The sequence below is a fragment of the Leuresthes tenuis genome, unplaced genomic scaffold, assembly GCF_036924035.1.
Source record: "Leuresthes tenuis unplaced genomic scaffold, fLeuTen1.0.hap1 SCAF_5, whole genome shotgun sequence".
NCBI classification, from domain to species: domain Eukaryota; kingdom Metazoa; phylum Chordata; class Actinopteri; order Atheriniformes; family Atherinopsidae; genus Leuresthes; species Leuresthes tenuis.
This window is the reverse complement of record NW_027325359.1, coordinates 37,434,820-37,459,307: the sequence shown is the minus strand read 5'-3', so window position 1 is coordinate 37,459,307 and position 24,488 is coordinate 37,434,820. Positions and strand designations below refer to the sequence as shown.

The 24,488-nt window shown below is 41.7% G+C and overlaps 2 protein-coding genes across 2 annotated transcripts in view; one reads left to right on the top strand and one right to left on the bottom strand.

The window, feature by feature from the left end:
* lamb4 (laminin, beta 4) overlaps positions 1–16,281 on the bottom strand; it is a 48,137-nt gene extending 31,856 nt beyond the window's left edge. The window contains exons 1-10 of the mRNA XM_072385353.1: positions 16,226–16,281; positions 15,990–16,072; positions 10,359–10,516; positions 7,127–7,262; positions 6,970–7,043; positions 4,761–4,949; positions 4,439–4,502; positions 4,127–4,341; positions 2,682–2,802; positions 1,494–1,682 (exon numbers count right to left, since the gene is read on the bottom strand). Coding sequence (XP_072241454.1) covers positions 1,494–1,682; positions 2,682–2,802; positions 4,127–4,341; positions 4,439–4,502; positions 4,761–4,949; positions 6,970–7,043; positions 7,127–7,262; positions 10,359–10,516; positions 15,990–16,072; positions 16,226–16,281 — 1,285 coding nt within the window. The remainder of the gene's footprint in view (positions 1–1,493; positions 1,683–2,681; positions 2,803–4,126; positions 4,342–4,438; positions 4,503–4,760; positions 4,950–6,969; positions 7,044–7,126; positions 7,263–10,358; positions 10,517–15,989; positions 16,073–16,225) is intronic.
* Positions 16,282–17,865: 1,584 nt separating this feature from the next.
* LOC140306761 (gamma-crystallin M3-like) lies at positions 17,866–21,134 on the top strand. The gene is made up of 5 exons (XM_072385352.1): positions 17,866–17,883; positions 18,942–18,996; positions 19,114–19,205; positions 19,905–20,192; positions 20,856–21,134. Exons 1-5 carry the CDS (start codon positions 17,866–17,868, stop codon positions 21,132–21,134), a joined length of 732 nt encoding a protein of 243 aa, XP_072241453.1.
* Positions 21,135–24,488: the final 3,354 nt, after the last annotated feature.

Sequence of the window (24,488 nt, the reverse complement as noted above, 5' to 3'; positions counted from 1 at the left end):
AGCTGTTAATGGGTTGTTGGAGCTGTTAGTGGTTTGTTGGAGCTGTTAGTGGGTTGTTGGAGCTGTTAGTGGGTTGTTGGAGCTGTTAGTGGGTTGTTGGAGCTGTTAGTGGGTTGTTGGAGCTGTTAGTGGGTTGTTGGAGCTGTTAGTGGGTTGTTGGAGCTGTTAGTGGGTTGTTGGAGCTGTTAGTGGGTTGTTGGAGCTGTTAGTGGGTTGTTGGAGCTGTTAGTGGGTTGTTGGAGCTGTTAGTGGGTTGTTGGAGCTGTTAGTGGTTTGTTGGAGCTGTTAGTGGGTTGTTGGAGCTGTTAGTGGGTTGTTGGAGCTGTTAGTGGGTTGTTGGAGCTGTTAGTGGGTTGTTGGAGCTGTTAGTGGGTTGTTGGAGCTGTTAGTGGTTTGTTGGAGCTGTTAGTGGGTTGTTGGAGCTGTTAGTGGGTTGTTGGAGCTGTTAGTGGGTTGTTGGAGCTGTTAGTGGGTTGTTGGAGCTGTTAGTGGGTTGTTGGAGCTGTTAGTGGGTTGTTGGAGCTGTTAGTGGGTTGTTGGAGCTGTTAGTGGGTTGTTGGAGCTGTTAGTGGGTTGTTGGAGCTGTTAGTGGGTTGTTGGAGCTGTTAGTGGGTTGTTGGAGCTGTTAGTGGTTTGTTGGAGCTGTTAGTGGGTTGTTGGAGCTGTTAGTGGGTTGTTGGAGCTGTTAGTGGGTTGTTGGAGCTGTTAGTGGGTTGTTGGAGCTGTTAGTGGGTTGTTGGAGCTGTTAGTGGGGTGTTGGAGCTGTTAGTGGGTGTTGGAGCTGTTAGTGGGTTGTTGGAGCTGTTAGTGGGTTGTTGGAGCTGTTAGTGGGTTGTTGGAGCTGTTAGTGGGTTGTTGGAGCTGTTAGTGGGTTGTTGGAGCTGTTAGTGGTTTGTTGGAGCTGTTAGTGGGTTGTTGGAGCTGTTAGTGGGTTGTTGGAGCTGTTAGTGGGGTGTTGGAGCTGTTAGTGGTTTGTTGGAGCTGTTAGTGGGTTGTTGGAGCTGTTAGTGGGTTGTTGGAGCTGTTAGTGGGTTGTTGGAGCTGTTAGTGGGTGTTGGAGCTGTTAGTGGGTTGTTGGAGCTGTTAGTGGGTTGTTGGAGCTGTTAGTGGGTTGTTGGAGCTGTTAGTGGGTGTTGGAGCTGTTAGTGGGTTGTTGGAGCTGTTAGTGGGTTGTTGGAGCTGTTAGTGGGTTGTTGGAGCTGTTAGTGGGTTGTTGGAGCTGTTAGTGGGTTGTTGGAGCTGTTAGTGGGTTGTTGGAGCTGTTAGTGGGTTGTTGGAGCTGTTAGTGGTTTGTTGGAGCTGTTAGTGGGTTGTTGGAGCTGTTAGTGGGTTGTTGGAGCTGTTAGTGGGGTGTTGGAGCTGTTAGTGGGTTGTTGGAGCTGTTAGTGGGTTGTTGGAGCTGTTAGTGGGTTGTTGGAGCTGTTAGTGGTTTGTTCTAACGCCTGTGTACCACCTTTCTCTGATAACTTTGGTGTAACGGAGTGGAAACGTACGTCTGCAGGCGTTCGGGTCTTCCAGCGCTCTCTGTGGGTCTTGGTACCAAAATGGCCGACAGCGATCACACTGAGGCCCTGTCCTGTCATGGAGGCAGCTGTCGCACACGCCACCACTCACGCCACCAGTGGCGTCATAACGAGCTGCATCGAAGTGACACGAGTCTGAGTGACCGTGACAGTTGCACCCTGAGAGATGAAAAAAGGAGGAGACAAGAAGAGGAGAGGAAAGAGGTGAAGGGGAAGGTAGGTTGGGTTACCTGGTGGTTTTCATTCGACTGCAAGAGTGAATGCGCACGTTTGTCTGTCTCTGTGATGAACTGTGACCTGTTCACTTGTACCTGCCTATAACCTGATGACAGCTGGGATAGGCTCCGCCTACCCATGACACCAAAAACTGATTAAGCAGGTATGGTACGGAAAATGGATGGATGGAACTCACTACCAGCTGAAACACTCAAACACATCTTAGGCTTTTATGTCTGACCCACATATGTGAAAATGTGTCACAGAGGCATCCTGACATCTTATGGGTGGCAATGGATTTTTCTCTCAGTTTGAATTGGAAATGTGTATTTTCCTTTTGTCCTTGAATGCACCATCAGTACAGCGCTGATAACTTTTGTTACAAAAACAAACTTGATGAGATTAATGCAGGAGTTATGTTGTAAGATGTTGTTAATCAGCAACTAAACAAAAGAGTCTTTGTTACATGAATACTTTAAATAATCTTTTTTCAAAATCACTCTTATGACTGTTTCAATGGAACTGAAAACATTTGGAGAGTCATGAAACACCAAATACAACAAGGAGACTCAGGACTGCAGAGCAGCAAGAATCCTCTGTCAGACAGGAATGGGACAGCATTCATCTCCCAGAGGTCCAGCAGCTGGTCTCCTCAGTTCCAGATGTTTACAGGTGTTGGTAAAAGAAGATGAGATGCTACACAGTGGGAAACATGGACCTGTCCCAACTTTTATGAGACGTTGTTGCCATCAAATGACTAAAATGACTCACTTTGAACACATAAAGTGCTTTCCTATGTTCTGTTGTGAATTAAATGTTTATGAGATTTTAACTAATTTTATTCTCTTTTTATTTACATTTTAAGGGTCAGGGTCTCAATATATTCTAATTTGAGGTTGAGTGTGTGAGCAGCTCAAAGAAATGATGATAAACCGAATTTACTTCTGCAGATGTTGGCTGTGTTTTCTCCTCCAGGCCCCCAGGGGGAGTCGTGATGGAAGTCCTGACACCGTTCACAGTTGTCTCCAGCGGTGTTGTGCTGACAAACACATCGACCATGAACCTGAAAGCAGAAAAGTCACACTGGCTAAGAGTCTGTCATCACAGCTCAATAAATATTTAACTTAAATATGAAGAAATGAAGCACAAATGATCATGAATGAAGATCTGAACTTTCAGCCATGTGTGGTCAATCTTTATCTTACATTATGTGTTCATGACTGTGTTTAATCCAGGTTTTACATCATGGAGTTGAATGTACAAAACACTTTAATTGTTTGTGAAGTAGTACAAAGAAATCAAACTGATGAATGAATTAAATATAAATATAAATAGATCAAATTAAATAATATTTAAATGAGGAAGGTCTGTGTTTTTCTCCAAAAAACCCTTATTTGTTTCAATAAGCTGCAACCTTAACAAGTAGATTACCAGAAGCACAGAAAGGGGCTGCCGTACAGATTTTACGGTCCGTTTTGCTGTTCTTTTGGACCGTCCATTTTATCTAACAAGGTGGAAATTTTACACTATTTATAAGTAAATTTTTAATACTATTTTCCTTCAGCTGAAAAGGGTGCTGTGTCTGTAAATGAATTACCATCTCTTCATATGAGGATTTGTTTTCTGAGTTTCCCAGAGACAGTGAGCTTAAACTTCAATGCTGACACGGTTTTCTTAGTGGAGTTAGTTATTGAACTCGTTGTAGGTTGATGGGTTGAGGAGGCTGTTGAGGACTTAGAAGGCAGACCAGAGGCAGACAACTAACTGTTTTTTAAATTGAAACCAAAAGCACAGCCAGGCTGAATAACCAGAAACTGACGCCTGAGAAAAACAAAAGACCAAGCTAACCAGAAGATAAACAAACAGAGTGATGACAATGGTGAGGAATCCTAAGTAAACACAAGAAACTTGTGCAAAAAAAAAATTAAAATCGACCAGATTCAGTGAATAATCCCCATAGACCAGTGAGCAGTGCTGACCGGTGGGAACCTCCTTTCATCAGTGTTTTGACCAAGCTTCTTGTGTTTCTTGTGTTTACTTCATCACTCTATTTGTTCCTGTTTGTTCATCTTCTGGTTTGTTCACTGTGACATCATAATGCCCATAACTCAGCCTACCGGCTACATAAATTTGAGGTATTCAGTTGATATTTTTCTAAGATTTGGACATTTGGACACATCTACCATTTGGTGGAATGATTAAATATTTGACTGAAACTGGACAGAAATTGAATTGTTTGCCTGGTGAAAGCATTCAGTGACACAGTAGTATTCCAGTTGGGAGTTTACTAAATGTTGTGAAGTTAAATGCAGCAGTTCACTGGGTTCACATGGACTCCATCACCAGCTTATTTTATGTCAAAGCTTCAGACCTTTGTTCATACCTACCATGCCCGGCTGGGTGTAGACATCCCCCCGTCCTCCGGCCTCGGGCTCACACTGGCTGGCATGTCCGTTACAGAAGCAGCTTCCTCGAACCACCATGTTGTAAAGCGAGTAGTAATATTTATCCTGAGGGTTCCTGCGTCTACGCGCTAGCAGAGTGTCGCCAAGTGTGAAGAGATGCGTGAAGTTTACCCGAATATTTGTCAGACTGATCAGATCTGAGGAGAAGGTACATCCCATATCTTATATTTTGTAATAATTTAATAACTTTCAATCTGTTCTTCTTACTTTGCCATGAAGTTTATGAATGCTCACCTTGAATGTTTGGTGCATACGGGTTTTCTATTTCAAAGACAGGGTCCAGAGCTTTCAGCACCACCTAGTGGACAAACAACAAACTTGATCTCAATGTGAGAGTAGGGTAGTATAGGACTACCTATATATGTATATCACGAACACAATCAACAGGATGTGTTCAATTTAAATGGCACAAATGTAAAATTGTTGCAGATTTACACAAACTGTTTCAGAGTTTTATCGTCTTTAGTTATTATACAAATAACTGGAAGTTTTAATAAATCATTTTAATGGTTATTTAATCACTGAAGTCTGTATTGAGTACAATTAAACATGGTACCTCTCCACCAGTGGACGGTTCTGATCCGGAGTATCTGCTGTCACAGACGACATCATCAACGCTGTCTGCCAACTCCTCTGAAACTGAAGGGAAATGAAGAGCACAATCTTCTGCAAAGTAACGAAAGACCTTCCAGGTTCGACCAAAATCCTTTGAGCGCTCCACTAACATGGCTGCCGGCCGAAAACTCTGCAGAAAGGCAGCACAAGGGGTGAGATCTCAGTCTGAATCCCACCGTTTGCTCAGGCAGAAGATAAAAAAAAGGAGTAACTTCCCCCTCAGGAAAAAACATTAAGCCTCAAATCTAGAATTAAAACTCAAAACTTAACAATTTTACATTTTTATAAGGTTTTCTTGATCTTTCACTACTAGCCTAAAAACTACATACTACTGAATGTATACTGAGATAAAAACATAGAAGTTCAAGTCTCTGATTTATCACTTCAGAGTGACAGTTATGTTCAGGGTAGCACTTCAGATTACAGCTTTGTACAACAGCAACATGGTCACATGTTTGTGGTAATAAACTAATTATAATGATGTAATAAAGGTGAGATGTTTCAAAGTATATTGATTACAATAAGTGACCATTCAGAATATATATTCATCCCTTATGGACAGATATTATTTTGTTTGAAGGTAGGGCTTCAGAGGCTCATCAGCCTCATCCAGGACTTCCTGCTCCAGCTCAAGAAGCTCAACCTGCTTTAGGAGCTGCTGGAACACTTCTACTCTGCCATCATTCAGTCTGTTCTCTGCTCCTCCATCCCTGCTTGGTTTGGATCGGCAACCAAACAGGAAAAGAACAGACTGTAACGGACAATAAGGTCTGCAGAGAAACTTATTGGTGTCAGCCTGCCCTCCATCCAGGACCCGTACCTGTCCAGGAAACAGTCGGGTAACATCTCTGCAGACCCATCCCAGCTGGCCACAAACTGTTTAAACTCCTCCCCGCTGGGAGGTGCTACAGAACGACAAAACAAGCAGCCACAAAAACAGCTTTTTCCCTCAGGCTGTCTCTGAGATGAACACCTAAACCGGACTCAATTATCAGTAACAGCACCTGTAAAATATCTGGTCATACTGTAGCTTTACATTTCAGCAGAGCAGTCATTTTCTGGAGCTCAGGCTGTAAACAATGAGTTATTTACCTGTTATTCCATGTTGTATAACAGGACATTTTCTGCATTTCTCTATACCTTTTTGTCTGAGTGGATCTCTGTTTTATTCTGTTTTTTCGGGAGTTTTTCCACATATGTATTGTTCCTCTAAAGAAAGTAAATGTTTCACTGAATGTTAAGCTGCTTGAGGCAAATTTGAGCTTACATTACAAATAAAATAAACTTGACTTGACTCGTCAAAGTATTCTCTACAACAATAACACTGGCTGTGTTCCAGTGTTTTTAAGCCTGCTGCCAGAGACCTGGGAGTGTCTGACTGCAACCTCGGGGAACATCCCAGCTGAGATCATTTTCTCTGTAATAAACATGACAACAAGACTTAAAAGCCCACATAACGGTCATTTTATCAGTCGGACCTTATTTTGTCGCTCATCAAAGGGAAAACTGCTATCTCATCACCTAAGTCATGTATAAGATGTGGATCAAGTTGTTATTGCAACAGATGCTGTGGACAGATGTTCATATGAAGCTGTTTGGTGTCTCTGGGGCAAAGAAAAAGCTGCATCACAAACAGCTGTTGAGCATTATTCTGAAATATGCTTTGAGGTTCTCTGTAAAAACTGCACAGAGAGTGAAAAACAGATCCAACACATATCAAATGTTAATATTCTAATGACATTCGGGTTGTAAACTTCCTGTTAGAATATTATCCACATCAGACCTCCTAATACTTACAGTGAAGTGCCATTTCTGCCATTTCTGGAACATGCTGAAATACTTCTGACAAGGACTTAAAATCCCAGAAACTGTTGGACCTTGGTTGTATAAACTTATATACTGACTGATCAGGGTTTCCCTGTTGTGTGATTCAACAGAGAAATAACTGATTCAGGTGTGGGTTAGGGTTAGGGCTCAGGAGACCAGATGTCAGCCTCGGTTTGTAAGCACTCAGACTGATTCAGTCACCCTCCAAACCCAGATCTTTGGGAGTGACATAAGATCAGCCAATCAGATTTAGAGGAGTCAGAGTCCCCGCCTGTGGTCAGAATAGGTGAGTATAACACAAAAGCCTCATGTTCAGACATTACCTTGAAGGTGAGAACCAGGTGACTGAACTGGAACACTGTCTCCAGATTCAACTGGATGCTGACCTGTTGAACTCCTGCAGACATCAGAGCAGCAGAGTTTATGTCACTGACATTTAGGTGAACTCTCCCCTCTCTGATTGGACAGTTCTTAGCTTACCATTCTCAGACTGCCACCATTTCATTTTCCTCTCAGGCTCAAAGGTTGTGATGACGTTTTCAATACGATGGCTGTTTGGGTTGCTGTGGTGACTGTAGGGTAGCTGAGAGTCACACGTGAAACATTTCTGCTCCCCCTGATGAACAAACACAGACCCAAGCAGCCCGATCAATAATCAGCAGCATCACTGCCAGGATTACGGTGACACAATGTAAAAAAAGGTAAATGTCCAGATTGAAAAACATAATCTGTCATGATCCTTGTTATTATGTATTTTTCTGGTTGTCTAGTTTCCCGTGAGTTTACTCTGTTTAGTTTAGTCTAGTGTTGCCATTTCCTGTTTTTCTCAGTTCCCTCCTGTCAGCCACCAGCTCCACTCCCATCGTGTTAATTCCCATCAGCTGCACATCACTAATCACTCTTTCCACAGTGTTTAGTCTCAAAGTTTCTTTCAGTCTTGGTCAGATCCTCACGGTCTTCACTTTCCCATTATCCCATGTTTTTTCCACGTTTTTATATTGCTTCTCCCGAGTTTTGCACAGTTTAGTTTTGTTATTTTAGTTCTTTAGTTCCGTGTTCTGCAGCGTTGCTGTGATTTTTATTTATATTACAATAAACCCTCTTGAGTTTCCGTCTGGCTCCAGTTCTGTGTCTGCATCTGGGTCCTCCTCCTTCGTCTCCATCACCTAAAACCGTGATCTCTTTGGGATTTTTCTGGTAATGATGAGTAAAGACAGATAGGAACTTGTCTGGACTGAGAGAGAGGTCAAGAGTGTTGGACAGTTGGAGTGCACCTGCTTTATATAATAAAGTAGGCTGAGTATCCCACTTTTATATGTGACACCAGTTAAAGAACATAAAGAGGTACAGATTTAGTTTGTAAAAGTAGAGAATTAGGTCATTTAGTAAAGTATTTAGATAGACACTCACAAATCCTTCACTCGCTAACTACACTCACATCTAATCTTTGCATTGTTTACTAGTGATTTTGTTTTAATCGTCAGGGCAACGCTGTATGCATCGGTGCTGTGAGATGGCTGTTAGGTCGTACATCTATCTACTCACTAAGGGAAGTAAATAAGGAGATTGAGAATTGGAGAAAAGACTTTAAAATGTGGCCGAGAGTGGATGCAGGAGGCAGATATTTGTGGAGGAGGTTATTGCTGGTGTTGCAGCTAAAGATTGACCACACAGACGGGGGAAGAATAAGAGATAGACTTCATGGGGGCCACCTGGTGTGCATAGATGTGATGTAATGTAGATGTTCAGATGCAGATCAGCTCAGTGTCCAGGATCTGAGGAAATCCACGAGGACTGTGAGTCGATGGTCTGTGGAGGCTCATAAGGCACTGCAGGGCTGTTTTGATGTGACAGACTGGGAGGCAACCTGTGAGCTGTATGAAGAGGACACTGATGAGCTCACAGACAGCATCTACTTCTGCACCGCCTGCATTGCTCCAGCCAAGACTGTCTACTGATGACAAACCACAAGCCATGGGCAGCGAAGGACGTCAAAGCCCTCCTGATAAAAAGAGGGCCTTCAAAACTGGCAACAAGAAGGAGGTGTGAACAACACATGAAGATGGAAATCAGGGAGGCAAAGGGCAGTTACAGAAGGAGGCTGGAGGGGAAATCCAACAAAGCAACACAAGAGAAGTCTGTAGTGCAGGGATGTCAAACTCCGGTCCTGGAGGGCCGCTGTCCTGCAGGTTTTAGATGTTTCCCTGCAGGTTTTAGATGTTTTCCTGCAGGTTTTAGACGTTTCCCTGCAGGTTTTAGACGTTTCCCTGCAGGTTTCAGAAGTTTCCCTGCAGGTTTTAGATGTTTCCCTGCAGGTTTTAGATGTTTTCCTGCAGGTTTTAGATGTTTCTCTGCAGGTTTTAGATGTTTCCCTGCAGGTTTTAGATGTTTTCCTGCAGGTTTTAGATGTTTCCCTGCAGGTTTTAGACGTTTCCCTGCAGGTTTTAGATGTTTCCCTGCAGGTTTTAGATGTTTTCCTGCAGGTTTTAGATGTTTCCCTGCTCCAACACACCTGAATCAGATCAATTCCTCATTAGCTGATTTGTGCAGAATGTAACAATCTTTTGAAGAGATTCATTTAATCTCGTTGAAGCAGGGAAACATCTAAAACCTGCAGGACAGCGGCCCTCCAGGACCGGAGTTTGACATCCCTGCTGTAGTGGTATGAGGACCATCACTGGTTTCAGGGCCAATGAGTTGTTTTTCTACCGATTTAGCAGCTGCTCATCCCCACAATGACTTGGAAGCTGTCAGTCTGCAACCCACAGCCACTTCCTGTGAGATCCCCAGTTACTCCCCTGACTTCATCTCAATTCAATTCAGTTTTATTCACAATAAAGTGCCAAATTACAACACATTTCATCTCAGGGCACTTCAAAGACAAAGTCCAATTCATTGTAAAACTATCATAATCCATCCATTTTCTTTACCCACTTAATCCAATTTAGGGTTGCGGTGGGACAGGAGCCTGTCCAAGTTGTCATTGGGCCAGAGGCGGGGTACACCCTGGACAGGTTGCCAGTCCATCACAGGGCCTCACAGAAACACATGCATGCTTACAGTCAATCCTAGGGACAATTTAGAGACACCACCTGACCTAACATGCGTGTTTTTGGACGGTGGGAGGAAGAGAACCAGAGAGAACCCACACATACACAGGAAGAACCAGCCAGGAATTTAGCCTGGAACCCTCTGCTGTGAGGTGATGGTGCTAACCACCACAGAAAATACAGCAGGGATGTCCAAAGAAAAACTCTGACAGACCTTTAGAAAGCTGGAGATCGATTGGACTCTGGGTCAGGACTCTAAGAAGGACTTACACAGAACTGTGATTCTGTATCAACAATATAAAATCATTTTGTAGGAATGCTAAAATAAGTATTTCGTCAAGAATTAAACTCAACCAATGAGAATGGGAGTGTAAAAAGAAGAAAATATCCAGTAATGAGCAGGAGGGGTAGAAATAATCCTCAGAGGAGAGAACGGTCTCAGATAGGAAAGTGGCAAATCAGGACATGTTTCAGTATGAAAATCAGGCAATGGGGCCAGAAACTCAATGTGTGTGTTTGAAACTGAATTCAAACACACTCAGAGAAACACACAAGCTGTAGAGTTTTAGCAACGAAAGATCTTCACACTTTCTCATCCATATCAAGCATCATATTCAATCTGATACGTGTGATCTTGTCTGCATATGAGAGCCACTTCTGACCTCCAGGTAACCAATGATGCAGTAGGGCTGAGGTCCTTCCAGGCCGCAGGTTGACGAAGCTGCCAGCTGAGCTGCTCGACCCACCATCAGATCACCCAGCTGGGGGTTACAGGAGCTGCCAAGGCACTGGTTCTGGAGTTCTGCTGCAGGAAGAAAAGCTGTAGAGAGAAATCCGTCAGTGTGAGTTATCAGTCATCTTTCTTATCAGACAGGAAGAAGCATGTCAACATGTCTGTGGACTGAATCCTCCAATTAGTGGGAAAATCAGCAGAAGTAAACTTCTATCATTAACGCTGATATAATTACCCTGAAAATGAATGTTTTCGTGTTTTTTACTGTTACCTGGAAGGAAATAAAGAAACTGGGATGTTGTAATACTAAAGAATGTTCAACCTGTGTCTACCTGCTTCACCGATGCCTCCCTGGGGGGGGGTTGCTCTCAGCTTTTTTAATTAGTCACTTTTCAAACATTTTACTCTCATTTGGGTACACAGTTTTTTTAGTTGAGTGTGATTACTTTACATTTTTATCCACATGTATGTTCTCCTTCTGCCTGACTAAACTTTGATCTAAACCAGATTAAACACCAGGATCGACACCAGGATCGATATCTGACACCATCACTTTCTTATCTTCATCCCTTCAGATACTTATTCCTTATTCCTTCCTTATTCTTCCTTCTCTGCTTCATTACATGTTTGCTTTGTTCTTTCCTTAAAGTCAGGAGATTAGTGATGAATCAGGGTTGGGGTCCATCAGGAATCAGGTTAACATAAAGAGCTGAACTCACTGATGAGGAAGATGAGGATCATGTTGTGTTCACAGATGTTCCGGTTCTACTACGTGTGCCATGTACTCTCTGATGGACTCTGGAGCAAATTCTTCTTCTACTTATTCTGATAGAGAACAAAAAGTTTGTTAATCTCAAGACATGATATAATGTTGGAGAGAACTTGATGAGTAGAGCCTGAACCTGTGGTGTGGTGGCTGATAAGAGATCAGATATCACCATATGACTAACACACAGAATACAGAGGTGTTGGGAAATCCCTGAATCCACTTGGGTTTCCTCAGACCGCTGAATCATCCAAAGTCCTCATGCAAACACACTGCTCAGCATATTCAGATTTAATCTTCATCAACCCAGTTTTCAGAAATCTGACAACTAACCCAGTTTTCCCCTAGAAAACAAGATGCCAAGATTCAACTCCGTCACTGGGAAGATATGTCGCCATTTTTATGCTTTAAGGGCTTCACAACTCTTTCTGATGTACTATTTTACTGTAAGACCGACTTTATTCAGGTGTGATGATTCAGCTTTAATTTTCTGAAACCTGAAATGGAAGTTTTCCTGACATGGGGCTGGTGGATTTTAACGGAGCAGGCTGATGACTCAACTTACTGAAAATGTTCTTAACACAGACACAGATGTCCTCTTCTGTGGTAAATTTAAAGTTACCGGACTCAACTCCAGTTGAATGAAGGCAGAAAAATGACAGTAAAGTTGAGCAGTGAAATCCATCTTGTGTACTTTGGATAAGCCCTGCAGATGGATGAGTTTTCATTCAGCAGTAAACTGTGTCCCCTCAAGGGACTGATGAACTTTAAGAGGAATGTTTGGGCCCCCGCAGTAGTTTGACTGAACTGCTCCACATAAATCCTACACAATCAACCACAACTGAAACAACAGACACATTTCCATGGCGATGATAACAGATTCACATGTTCTGGATGTCACACAAGAATCTCTGATCAAAACAACTGGAAACGCACCCAAACTATCAGCAGGCCCACTTCAGCAACACCACAATGACTTTCAGCTCATCACAGTCTCAGCTTCATATTTTTTTCTGAGGAGGAAAATTTAGATTGTAGCCTAAAGCACATTTTACTGTTCACGTGGATGGGCTCACATGCACTAACATGTTGCTTTACCACCTGCTGCACTCTGGAAACGACATCATAAAGGCTCTTTTATCATTTTGGACGCATGTTAAACTGGTACAGAAACTGTAAACATCTATGACGGAGGATATGTGATCACACTTTCAAACATGTTCTCCTGAGTACTAAAAGTTAGAAGTCATTGTTTGTCTGTGAAAACCTCACCCACTTTTACTCTACATATATGAAATAGATACCCTGAGGTCGCATTACCAACCTGCACTATTCTCCAAATCTTTGAGGAACAGGGATCACAAAATCATCTAAAAATGATAATCCTTTGCTTATTCCAGCAGGATTGTCTTACAACATGGTCAAATTTAGCTTATTCCGTGTTTTATGTTTCATCTTATTTAAGTGTTTTATAAAAAACTTGTATTAGAGGGTTCCACAGAGCTGTTGATGGGATGATGGCATAAAACATGTCAACAGCAGTGAGAAAAGCAGACTGATGACACAGGTTTGAATACAACAGATTTCATGTGACCATCTGGTTATAATCTAAACACCTGCTTGTTTTGTATATTTTAATTTGTTAAATGTAGGGGTCCTTTTTTTAGGATCACAGATAAAAGAAATTAAAGAAATAAAAATCGAGATTTATCACCTTTCGTATTCCCAAAATCCTCAAAACGTAGGAACCTCAACAACATCTATCCTGAAGCTTGGGTGGTTGTGACTCAGTAAGTCCACCAATCAGTTAGTTTGATCCTCACATGTGTCCGTGACACTGAACCCCACTTTGCTCCCAATAACCTGGAACCTAGTAAACAACCTGGAACCTTGTAAATAACCTGGAACCTAGTAAACAACCTGGAACCTTGTAAATAACCTGGAACTCCGTAAATAACCTGGAACCTTGTAAAGAACCTGGAACCTTGTAAATAACCTGGAACCTTGTAAATAACCTGGAACCTTGTAAATAACCTGGAACCTTATAAATAACCTGGAACCTTATAAATAACCTGGAACCTTATAAATAACCTGTAACTCCGTAAACAACCTGGAACCTTGTAAATAACCTGGAACCTAGTAAATAACCTGGAACCTAGTAAATAACCTGTAACTCCGTAAACAACCTGGAACCTTGTAAATAACCTGGAACCTTGTAAACAACCTGGAACTCTGTAAATAACCCGGAACCTTGTAAACAACCTGGAACCTTGTAAATAACCTGGAACCTAGTAAACAACCTGGAACCTTGTAAATAACCTGGAACCTAGTAAATAACCTGGAACCTAGTAAATAACCTGTAACTCCGTAAACAACCTGGAACCTTGTAAATAACCTGGAACCTTGTAAACAACCTGGAACTCTGTAAATAACCCGGAACCTTGTAAACAACCTGGAACCTTGTAAATAACCTGGAACCTAGTAAACAACCTGGAACCTTGTAAATAACCTGGAACCTTGTAAACAACCTGGAACTCTGTAAATAACCCGGAACCTTGTAAACAACCTGGAACCTTGTAAATAACCTGGAACCTTGTAAACAACCTGGAACTCTGTAAACAACCTGGAACCTTGTAAATAACCTGGAACCTAGTAAACAACCTGGAACTCCGTAAACAACCTGGAACCTTGTAAATAACCTGGAACCTAGTAAATAACCTGTAACTCCGTAAATAACCCGGAACCTTGTAAACAACCTGGAACTCTGTAAATAACCTGGAACCTAGTAAACAACCTGGAACCTTGTAAATAACCTGGAACCTTGTAAATAACCTGGAACCTTGTAAATAACCTGGAACCTAGTAAACAACCTGGAACCTTGTAAATAACCTGGAACCTTATAAATAACCTGGAACCTAGTAAATAACCTGGAACCTAGTAAATAACCTGTAACTCCGTAAACAACCTGGAACCTTGTAAATAACCTGGAACCTTGTAAATAACCAAACTTTTAATTAATCTTTGGAACTTCAGGAAACCAAACTGAAAAACCTAAAGCTGGAACTTGTCTGTAAAGATTTGTCGTTTTCTATCCTGTTGGGCCACATCAGAAGGTTTAAAGTTGTAAAATAATCTTATTATTAATGTTATTTCACTGCGGGTTTATTCCCAGAGGAACGCACTGGCCTAAATTCTCCAAAATGCAGCATTCCTCTGGTAGATTTAGCTGTAGAGACAGGTGTCGTGTGTAATGTACAGCGAGTATGTAAAATATGTGGAACAGAAGTTGAGACTCGTTATCAATAATGAGCACATAGAATTTTATAGTTAGAGGACTGTGTTTAAGTGCATTTTAAAGATCTTAAAGGTCTTTATGTAATTGGAAATGTCTGGGTTGCAGTGCACTGAAGTGTTAGATCACATGAAAGTCACTCAATGAACCTAAAAGATGAGTTTGTGGACCCTTTAGAACAAGATGGCCCGTCAGAGATAAGGAAATGTTAGAATCCTCTTTATTGATCGTGTTTCAGATAGTGCCGGGTCACGTTTTTCTTTTGACTCACAGCACGACTGTTCTTTGGGATCAAAGAAAAACGTCAATCCCAAGAAATCTGATTTATTTCAGCAAAAAGCTTCCAAAGCCAGCGTTAAACGGCTTTAAATGGGAATCTTTACTGAAACTAACACATAAAAACTAGACTTTGCTTTGAGGAGATGCCTTGCCGGCATGTTATTGAACTACCTAATGGCCCAATAATGCATCCAGGTGAAGTTCTGAACATTATGGGATGGGAGAATGTTTAAAGGTCAGAAGTGACTTTGTTTAGTGAAGCCGTATGTAACACATTTTTAATCTGTGGCACACTGGTGGCTCACAGAAGCTGGAAGAGCCACAGATACCGCACAGCTTCAGGCTTTCTGTACAGAAACATTAACATTAACCTCCTAAATCTGTCAATCACAGGAGCCCAAACAAACAAACAGAATCCAACAAAAAGCAGCTGATCGACACATTGGACAGAAGCCGAGAAGCAGAGGAATTCATTGTTAGCTCAGTATGAATAGTACCTATTTTCTATTTATCATATTTTATACTTAAGAGAACATAGATCCACATTTGAAAGTCTACAGAATTTAACTCTCTAAAAGCTATGGCAAATAAGTAGAAGTATATATAATAAGTATAGTTCCCCGGGGGACAGAGAAGCCTCGCTGTATTAAATGTATGTCGTGTCTTTTCAGGCTGGTGAACTTTAAAGTGATCATTTAGGGCAGCTGTGAACCCTACCCTGATGTGATCCATCTATACAAACCTCACAGAGTCAGGTTATCAGCATTATTATTATTATTATTACTTATTGAAATCTAAATATGTGCACAAAACAGTCATCCAGAAAAGATTTTACTTTGATTTTATCCTTTTGCTTTTACTGCTGCTGCGTTACATGCAGCAGATCCACAGCACCCCTCAGAACCTCAGAACCTCAGAACCCTCAGAACCTCAAAAACAAAGAATAGGAGCATACAGTCACATGCATCCCAACTTTAAACCTTTCTTTAAAACAGAAGCATGGTTGTTCATCAGTTATATCCCAAAGGTGTTCTAATGCCTGCAGATTCAGATATTGTTCAGTTAGAAGCCAAAGTGTAAAATAACAGCTGATACAGTAACTTCAGACCTCTCCACATCTCCTACTATCTGCAACTTCCAGTCAGAATGCATCAGTCTAACCCCTAACTGCTGGTTCTAGTGTGAGAGGAGGCTTCTGAAAGTAAGAGCGAATGTGGACCTACCTGCTTCTCCTGCCTTCCTGAAAGAATGATCACTTCTGGGCAGGTAATGGCACACCTGAGATACACGTTGCCTCAGGCTGTACCTGTGAAAGGAAGAGACACAGAAAGACTCAGAGAAAATGAGCAAAAGAAAAGTTCTGGAGAGAAATCATTGTAAATGGCTGCTTTTATCCAAAATGCCTGCAAATCGTGTGATAAAAACAACAAAATGATACAGAATATGAATTAAATCATACCTGTTATGCAGGCTGTAACTCCTGTTATAAAGTATCGGCTCATCTGCCTCTGACATCCCATTCTTAATCCATAAGGTTTAATATGACGTTGGCCCACCCTTTGCAGCTATAACAGCTTCAACTCTTCTGGGAAAGCTTTCCACAAAGTTCAGGAGTGAGTTTATGGGAGTTTTTGACCGTTCTTCCAGAAGCTCTGTGAGGTCAGACACTGATGCTGGACAGAAGGCTCTCAGTCTCTGCTCTAATTCATCCCAAAGGTGTTTTATCGGGCTGAGGTCAGGTTCTTCCACACCAAACTGGCTCATCCATGTCTTTATGGACCTTGCTTTGTGCTCTGGTTCCCTGTTGGAGCAGGAAGGGTCCATCGCCAAACTGTTTCCACAAAGTTGGGGGCATGAAATGGTCCAAAATCTCTTGGTGTCTGAAGCATTCAGAGTTCCTTTCACTGGAACTAAGGGGCCAAGCCCAGCTCCTGAAGAACAACCCCACATCATAATCCCCCCTCCACCAAACTTTACACTCGGCACAATGCAGTCAGACAAGTACTGTTCCCCTGGCAACCGCCAAATTTAAAGTCACTTTTTCAAAACTTTACCACAACGTTACCAAAGTCGTAATACAACTTTAACTCACTTTTTCCCAACTTTATCACACATTTTCCCAACTTTAACTCACTTTATCACAACTTTAACTCACTTTTTCACAACTTTAACTCACTTTATCACACATTAACCTGGCTTCACAGGACTGTGCTACCATGGTATCATTATTTTCTTTTTGTTTGTTTTCATCTATATTAACTTTGCTGGTTTTGTGGATTGTGTTTTTGACATATTTTCTTATTTTCAGTTAGTTTAACCCTCTGGTCTTTGTTTTTTATCTAATTGATTAGCACCAGAAACCAGGTGTTATACAGGACATGATTACAACAGCAAACACGTGGGAAAACTACACAAAATAAAACAGGAAATAGGAAAACTAAAATGCAAAATCAAACCAAAATCCAGTTTTTGATCTAATAGTCCTTGGTTAGGATTCTTCTGATTTCTGCTGTCAGTTAATGCCAGCAGATGGACGCACAGCTTTAACACCTCCCTGCAGGAAACTCAGATCAGAACATTATCACATGTTGGTTTCTGTCAGAAACCTTTTTGGTGAGTTTTTTATGAGTAATTTAAAGCTTTCACATAGATTTACAGGAGTTGACTCTGATACTGCATTAAAAGTTTTTCTGTGGACTTTTTCTGCTTTTTTCCTCATCTTCAGTCCTTGTTCCTGAGCATTTTCAGAGGTTTTTCTTTGTTCAGCCACTTAACTCTGAGCTATGAAGCATTCAGGCAGAAAAAAGGCTCCTAACTCAAGGGATGAACCAGTGTTGTTCATCAGAAAATAGGATTTCTGCAGCGACAAGGTGATTCCCAAAGAGCTATTAGCTGAAAACTTGGCATATCATCAATCAATCAGACTTTATTTATATAGCACTTTTCATCATGTAGTGCTTTACAAGATAAAAGCAAATAAAACAAAGCAATGAAACCCAAGGCCATATTATACACCAATATATATATATATATATATATATATATATATATATATATATATATATATGTATGTATGTTAAGCAAGGAAAACCCGTGTTGATGTTGCTTGCTGCTGACGTAACAACATATATCATAAAGATACAGGATAAGATAAAGGAATGGAGCTAAAAATAAGTAACACAAATTAATAAATAGAAGACTAAAAAATAAATCAATATAAAAATTAAAAGATGTTAATAAAACAAAAAATGGTCTTCAGGAAGGCTGTTCCACAGGCGTGGAACTTAATAATGAAAAGCTGCTTCACCGTGAGTTTTTGCTCTAACCTTAGGAATTAATAAAAGACCTCTATCTGAAGACCGGAGAGTTCTGGATGGCTCATAAGTTAAAAGCAAATCTGATCAATAAGAAGGACTGAGACCATTAAGAGCTTTAAAAAGGGTCAGGCCTAAAAAACTATCTCCAGCAGATGAACAGGATCTGAAAGTGATGTCCTTAAGAAAGAGGAAAAAATCCAGCTGTGACCTGACAGGACCTGAGAGATGCATCTGGACCTTCAGCTGATCCATCTACTGTTGGCCCAAGCCTCATCAGAAATGGTCTCCATGGAAGGGTGGCTGTCAAGAAGCCGTTCTTAAGGAAGGGAAACAGGGAGAAAAGGCTGAGCTGTGCCAAATGACACAAGAAGTGGACTGAAAATCAGTGGCAACAGGTCTTATGGAGGGATGAATCCTCCCCAGAGCCCGGACCTCAACATTATTGAAGCAGTGTGGGATCATCTGACAGAGAACGGAACAAAAGGCAGCCCACATCCAAAGAAGAGCTTTGGGATGTCCTTCAAGAAGCCTGGAGAACTATTCCTGAAGACTCCTTAAAGAAATGACAGAAAGCTGGTCTCAGAGGGTTCAGGCTGTGTTGGAGAATAAAGGAGCTCAGACCAGAGATTCACTTTAAAGCTGCTGAGAACTGAGAAAAACTCTGGTTCTGCCTCAGATTCTGGGTTTATGTTCATGTTGGCTGGATCAGGAGTTTTGAGCAGACTGTATCTGACTTTAGAGTCGCATGTTTCTACCCTTCCAGATGAAGTGTGTCTGACAGATTCCTTTGGTGGGAAATAGATGCTCTGCTTTAATGAAGCATAACATGTGAAGGTGAATTTTTTTGCTGTTGAACAGGTTAAAGTGCTGGTGCTGACAAAAAGACAGCAGATGAAGGCCTCATGTGGTCATTGTTAACCCTTTCAAAGAGGCTTTGTGTGTGCCAAAGAAACACATGTGCTGACTCAGTGCTCTGGCACAAAAAGCAGTGAGCGACACTCAGGTGTATAAAAGCTGTGAGCTCTCACAGGTGTGGACGCAGTTCAACTCCCCCAGCTCAGAGCAGCAAGCCAGCCACAAGCAGACAAGATGTCCGCCACCGACATGAACATGATGAGCAGGGTAAGTCCCAGCATGCATCGCTCCTTTATTCAGTCACTTGACTTTCTGAGCTGAAACTTTACAGAACCACTCATCTGAGGTAGCTGTACAAAATCGCTGAATTTTGTCCCACTGCAGCCACCGTCACCTGACAAGTGGACTGTTGAGAGTTTTATTGTCAGATCAGGTTGACTTGAGCTGGTTCCACATCCTCTGTAGAACATCTCAGTGAGGCTCTTCTGTTCTTAAAGCAGTTTCTTGCTGTTGTAGTATATATTAAATGTAGTCATATTTTGATGCTCAAACACAGCCCATCAATTTAAGGACTGAGCAGCTCTGAACTGAAATGGCACGAAATGTTAAAATGGGTCAAATTTGGTCTAATTTTTGTGAAAGTCCTGTTCTGACTCCAGAGCCCAATTCGATCAAAAAGAAGACCAGAGGACAGCCAGCTGCCTCCCATCATGCAACATCAAGAGAAATCTTTGCAGAATTGTGATCTGAATACCGTTTATGCCGAACAGATTTGCTTTGCCAAGGGAAGCTTTATGAATCTTGATGCCCATCAACTGCTTATTCATTTATTTTTGTTGCAATAACAACAACATCAAGAGAAATCTGACCACAGATAATCAGTCCCGAACAGACCTGCATCAACTCCATCAATCTAAATGTCATCTGACCTCAGTAGCTGTCATGTGACCTGTTGGTCCGAGGAAGCCTCAACCTACTAATCATTTTATCGTTCAATCTGTCTCCCCTCAGATCGTCTTCTACGAGGACAGGAACTTCCAGGGCCGTTCCTACGAGTGCAGCAGCGACTGCGCCGACATGTCTTCCTACCTGAGCAGGTGTCACTCCTGCAGGGTGGAGAGGGGCTGCGTCATGGTCTACGACCGCACCAACTTCATGGGAAACCAATACTTCATGAGGAGGGGCGAGTACGCCGACTACATGAGCATGATGGGAATGCACGATGGCATCAGGTCCTGCCGCATGATCCCCATGGTAACCACTCAGCCAGTCACAGCACATAACACCTGATCTCCATGGTAACCACTCAGCCAGTCACAGCACATAACACCTGATCACCATGGTAACCACTCAGCCAGTCACAGCACATAACACCTGATCTCCATGGTAACCACTCAGCCAGTCACAGCACATAACACCTGATCACCATGGTAACCACTCAGCCAGTCACAGCACATAACACCTGATCTCCATGGTAACCACTCAGCCAGTCACAGCACATAACACCTGATCTCCATGGTAACCACTCAGCCAGTCACAGCACATAACACCTGATCACCATGGTAACCACTCAGCCAGTCACAGCACATAACACCTGATCTCCATGGTAACCACTCAGCCAGTCACAGCACATAACACCTGATCACCATGGTAACCACTCAGCCAGTCACAGCACATAACACCTGATCTCCATGGTAACCACTCAGCCAGTCACAGCACATAACACCTGATCTCCATGGTAACCACTCAGCCAGTCACAGCACAGAACACCTGATCTCCATGGTAACCACTCAGCCAGTCACAGCACAGAACACCTGATCTCCATGGTAACCACTGAAACCATGGGTTTTTCTTCATGTTGAACACAGCACAGAGGAGCTGATTGATCACTGATTATTGATTATTGGTGTGTTCTAGTACCGTGGCTCATACAGGATGAGGATCTATGAGAGGGAGAACTTCGGAGGTCAAATGTACGAGATGATGGACGACTGCGACAACATCATGGACCGTTACCGCATGTCCAACTGCATGTCCTGCCACGTGATGGACGGACACTGGCTGATGTACGAGCAGCCCCACTACAGAGGCAGGATGATGTACATGAGGCCCGGAGAGTACAGGAGCTTCATGAACATGGGCATGGGCCACATGAAGTTCATGAGCATGAGGCGCATCATGGACTCCTACTACTGAACAGTGGAGCACCGCAACTGAGACACAATAAAGCATTGTTAGCTTAAAACAACTTTTCTGTCTTTCCTTGACCTCTGCATGATGACCTGCTTTATCAAAGAGCTGATAGAAAAGTGACTTTACAGAATTTACACTAACTGTTTACATATAAAAACAGGAACTCAGGGATGACACTGTTCTGGCTTGATGCTTTTAGTTTGATTTAAGGCCTTTCACTCTCCTTATTCAAGGATAAGAACACTAGTTTTATATGTAACCAACATGCATACACACAAAAGCATGAAATGCAAAGCAGTGCTGGGTAGTGTCAAACTATTCAAAGGTTTTCTTCCATCTGGCTTGGTTCAGCATCCATTTTTTTAACCCAAAAATGACCCTATGGTCCATCCAGGGAATTACAAACTGTGATTAAACATTAGAGCGGCTAATATCAAGTGTAAAAATGGAATGCATTAAAGGGATGATGGCTTTGTAAAATTATTGCATTTTAGCCTTAATCGTGATCATGTTCTAACAGTAAATAAATAGTTTTTTGCCCAACACTTCCAGGCTGAAAGTCATCGTGACACAGGCCTCTCAACATAAAACTGCTCTGATTTGAGCTGCCCAATAATGCCACACAAGATTTGGTAGCTGTGGTGCACCTCATCACATGGTCCCAATCTGAGCCTGGGATGGTCCACATGAAGGAGGAGAAGAGCTTTGGGAGGAATAGGTTGGAAAAGATACAAATACTTCAAATGAACATTTTGACATTTTCAAACCGCTGATGACAGACAAACCTGTAGATTTCTCTGTTAAGGGGACACTTTTTGTATTGTGTTCATTAATTTAGTATTGGCATGGCAAATGTCCTTCAATTTATTTCAGTTTTATTTATAAAGCGCCAAATTACAACAAATGTCATCTCAAGACACTTCTGAAGAAGAACCCAATCAAATCCAATTACTTAAACTAAAATTAACCCAATTCATCCATACAGAGCCAATTCGAAAACAGTTTCCTAGCTAAGGAAACCAACAGATTGCACAGAAACTTGTCTTCAGTCCAACCTCCCGTCCTGAGTGTGTCATGTTTTGTGTTTTGATTATTCTTGTTTTCAGGTCTTTTATCATGTTTCTTTGTTAAGTTTTCAGGTTCTTGTCATGTTTTTTCTCGTCACTTAGTCTCACTAAAGTCACCTGTTTTCTGTTCCACAGCTGCACCTCGTCACCAATTTCAAAGTTCTGCATCTGGGTCCTCCCTTCCTGCATCGTTCTTGCACAAGGCGAGATAAAGGTGGAGAGAAACGACTGCGACTCAGAGGAACGACTCACTGTATCGTAGGCAGGTGTCAAGGATTCTGGAAGGTGGAGTAATAAAAAGGGAATGAAGTCCATGTCCGCTCGCCATTCCTGTTTCTATCTCATCTCCATCTGTGTGTTCGCTCCCAGATACTTAAAATACACATTGGGAGCCTAATATGCAATTATCCATGCATCGTCATGGAAACAGGGTAGTTTACATGTTCAGCTCCTCTGTGGTTATAAACAGGAGAAAATATCCCAATTCGTGAAATGTTCATGAAGAGTGAACAAAGGTTGCTTTGGGATGAAATCTAACCCAGAAACATCCGAGTTTTGTTCTTTGTTCAGAAATCATTATTTCTAATAATAAATGCTAAATAAAGGCACACAGCGCAAAGAGCTGTGGATCTTTTCTGCTGTGATTTATCTGTTCACAGTTCATTACATTTAAATCTACAAAAAAATCGTATCTCGGCCTTTTGCATCCCTAAATGATACATATATAATTTATATATATATATGAACTCACAGATAGATTTACTGATTTGTCAAAAAAAATTATTCACAGACGAAAACTTGAGTTTTCTGCAGGGCTTCACTTCTACATGTCTTCTGTCCTCCTTCCTGAGCTGCTGAACTCATTCTCTGTGGCTGATTTCTCACCAGATTTAAGATTTGCTAAACAACTGAATGAAAGGCAGACAGCAGGGCATGCTTTTATTATAAAACTTACTGAGGTTCAAATTGAAACTTCCCCCTTATTTAAACTTTCCAAAAGCAGATATGTTTAGTAAAAGCAGTCTTCATCTGTTTCCTGAGATACTAAGAAAAAGAAGTACAAAACCTCAGTGTGGAGCAGTGAAAAAGGATTCTTTGCTCAAATAAAAACTGGGATATAATCAAAAGCCAGACCTCTTCAGCTGGCGTAGACAGAGGTTGGCACCCAATACAGGAGAAAAATTCATACTTACAATGTGCAACCAAAGATGAGAAGTTTCAGTTTATACCACTTTTACTTGAGCTCATCTAAAGCTATTAAATAGTCAATATCTGGACAAATAGTGACCCCCAACATTACAGCATTCACATAGTCACAACTTTTTCTGCTAGCTTACTTCCTGCTTCAACTACAACATCTGTGTCGTTCAGCATTGTAGATACAATGACTGTAATTGGTTATCAACTCCTTCTGTTTTTGTCACGTTGGTTGGGTGTGTCTGCTGAAGACAGGACCCTGGTGCAGATATTTCAAAAGTAAACCTGATTTATTTAAAATAAACACAAAGCGCAGCTCAGCCCGGAATACACAAACCTAAACTATGGCAAAACAAAAACCTGACTATGACGAAGAAAACATGGACAAACCTGACGAGACAAGGAGTGCTGTGACCTGGCATCAGGAGACTAAATACTGAGGGGAGGTGACTGGTGAGTGAGTGCAGCTGAGACAAAACACAGGAGCTGTGGGTGAAGCTGATGGCAGGGCAGAAGAACCTGAGGAAAACATGGCAAAACTAAGACTAAACCAGTAACCTAAAACCTAACAAAACACACAAACATGACATGTGCTTAAAAACACACATATTCAGTCAAAAACTTGGACTGACTTATCACTTTTATTACAAGTGCTGTGAATTTGCATTGTGATCTTCATTGATGGAGTTTTTTTAGCCAGATTACATAAAGAAATCCTTGATATGTTGACTTTGCATCATAATAAAGGCCACAGGATTGTTTCTGCTCATTTATTCTTTCTCAGATGGACAAGAGACCCTCATCTAAAACAAAACGGTTAAGAGTCATAAGAAGACTACAAAGAAAAGACACAATTATGGTGATAATGAGGATGGCAGGGCTCAGGATGGAGGTATGTACAGACACTGTTAACTCAAATAGTTTTGTCAGTGTCCGTTCAGGACTGTTTGATTGTATTTTTGTCATCTTTCTAAGATGGAGAGGAGGGACGCTTAGTTGCAGCAAGACAGCTTGTTAAGAATCCAACGAAGAGTGCAACACTAAAAGGTTAAATAGGTAAATTGTCTGACTGTTGTCTAGCTGTAAAGAAGTA

Excerpts from the sequence above, each read along its gene's own strand:
- LOC140306761 (XM_072385352.1), top strand. Across the intron at positions 19,206-19,904 it reads ACATGAACATGATGAGCAGG|CCTCAACCTACTAATCATTT; the intron begins GTAAGTCCCAGC and ends GGTCCGAGGAAG. Across the intron at positions 20,193-20,855 it reads CCTGCCGCATGATCCCCATG|TACCGTGGCTCATACAGGAT; the intron begins GTAACCACTCAG and ends GGTGTGTTCTAG.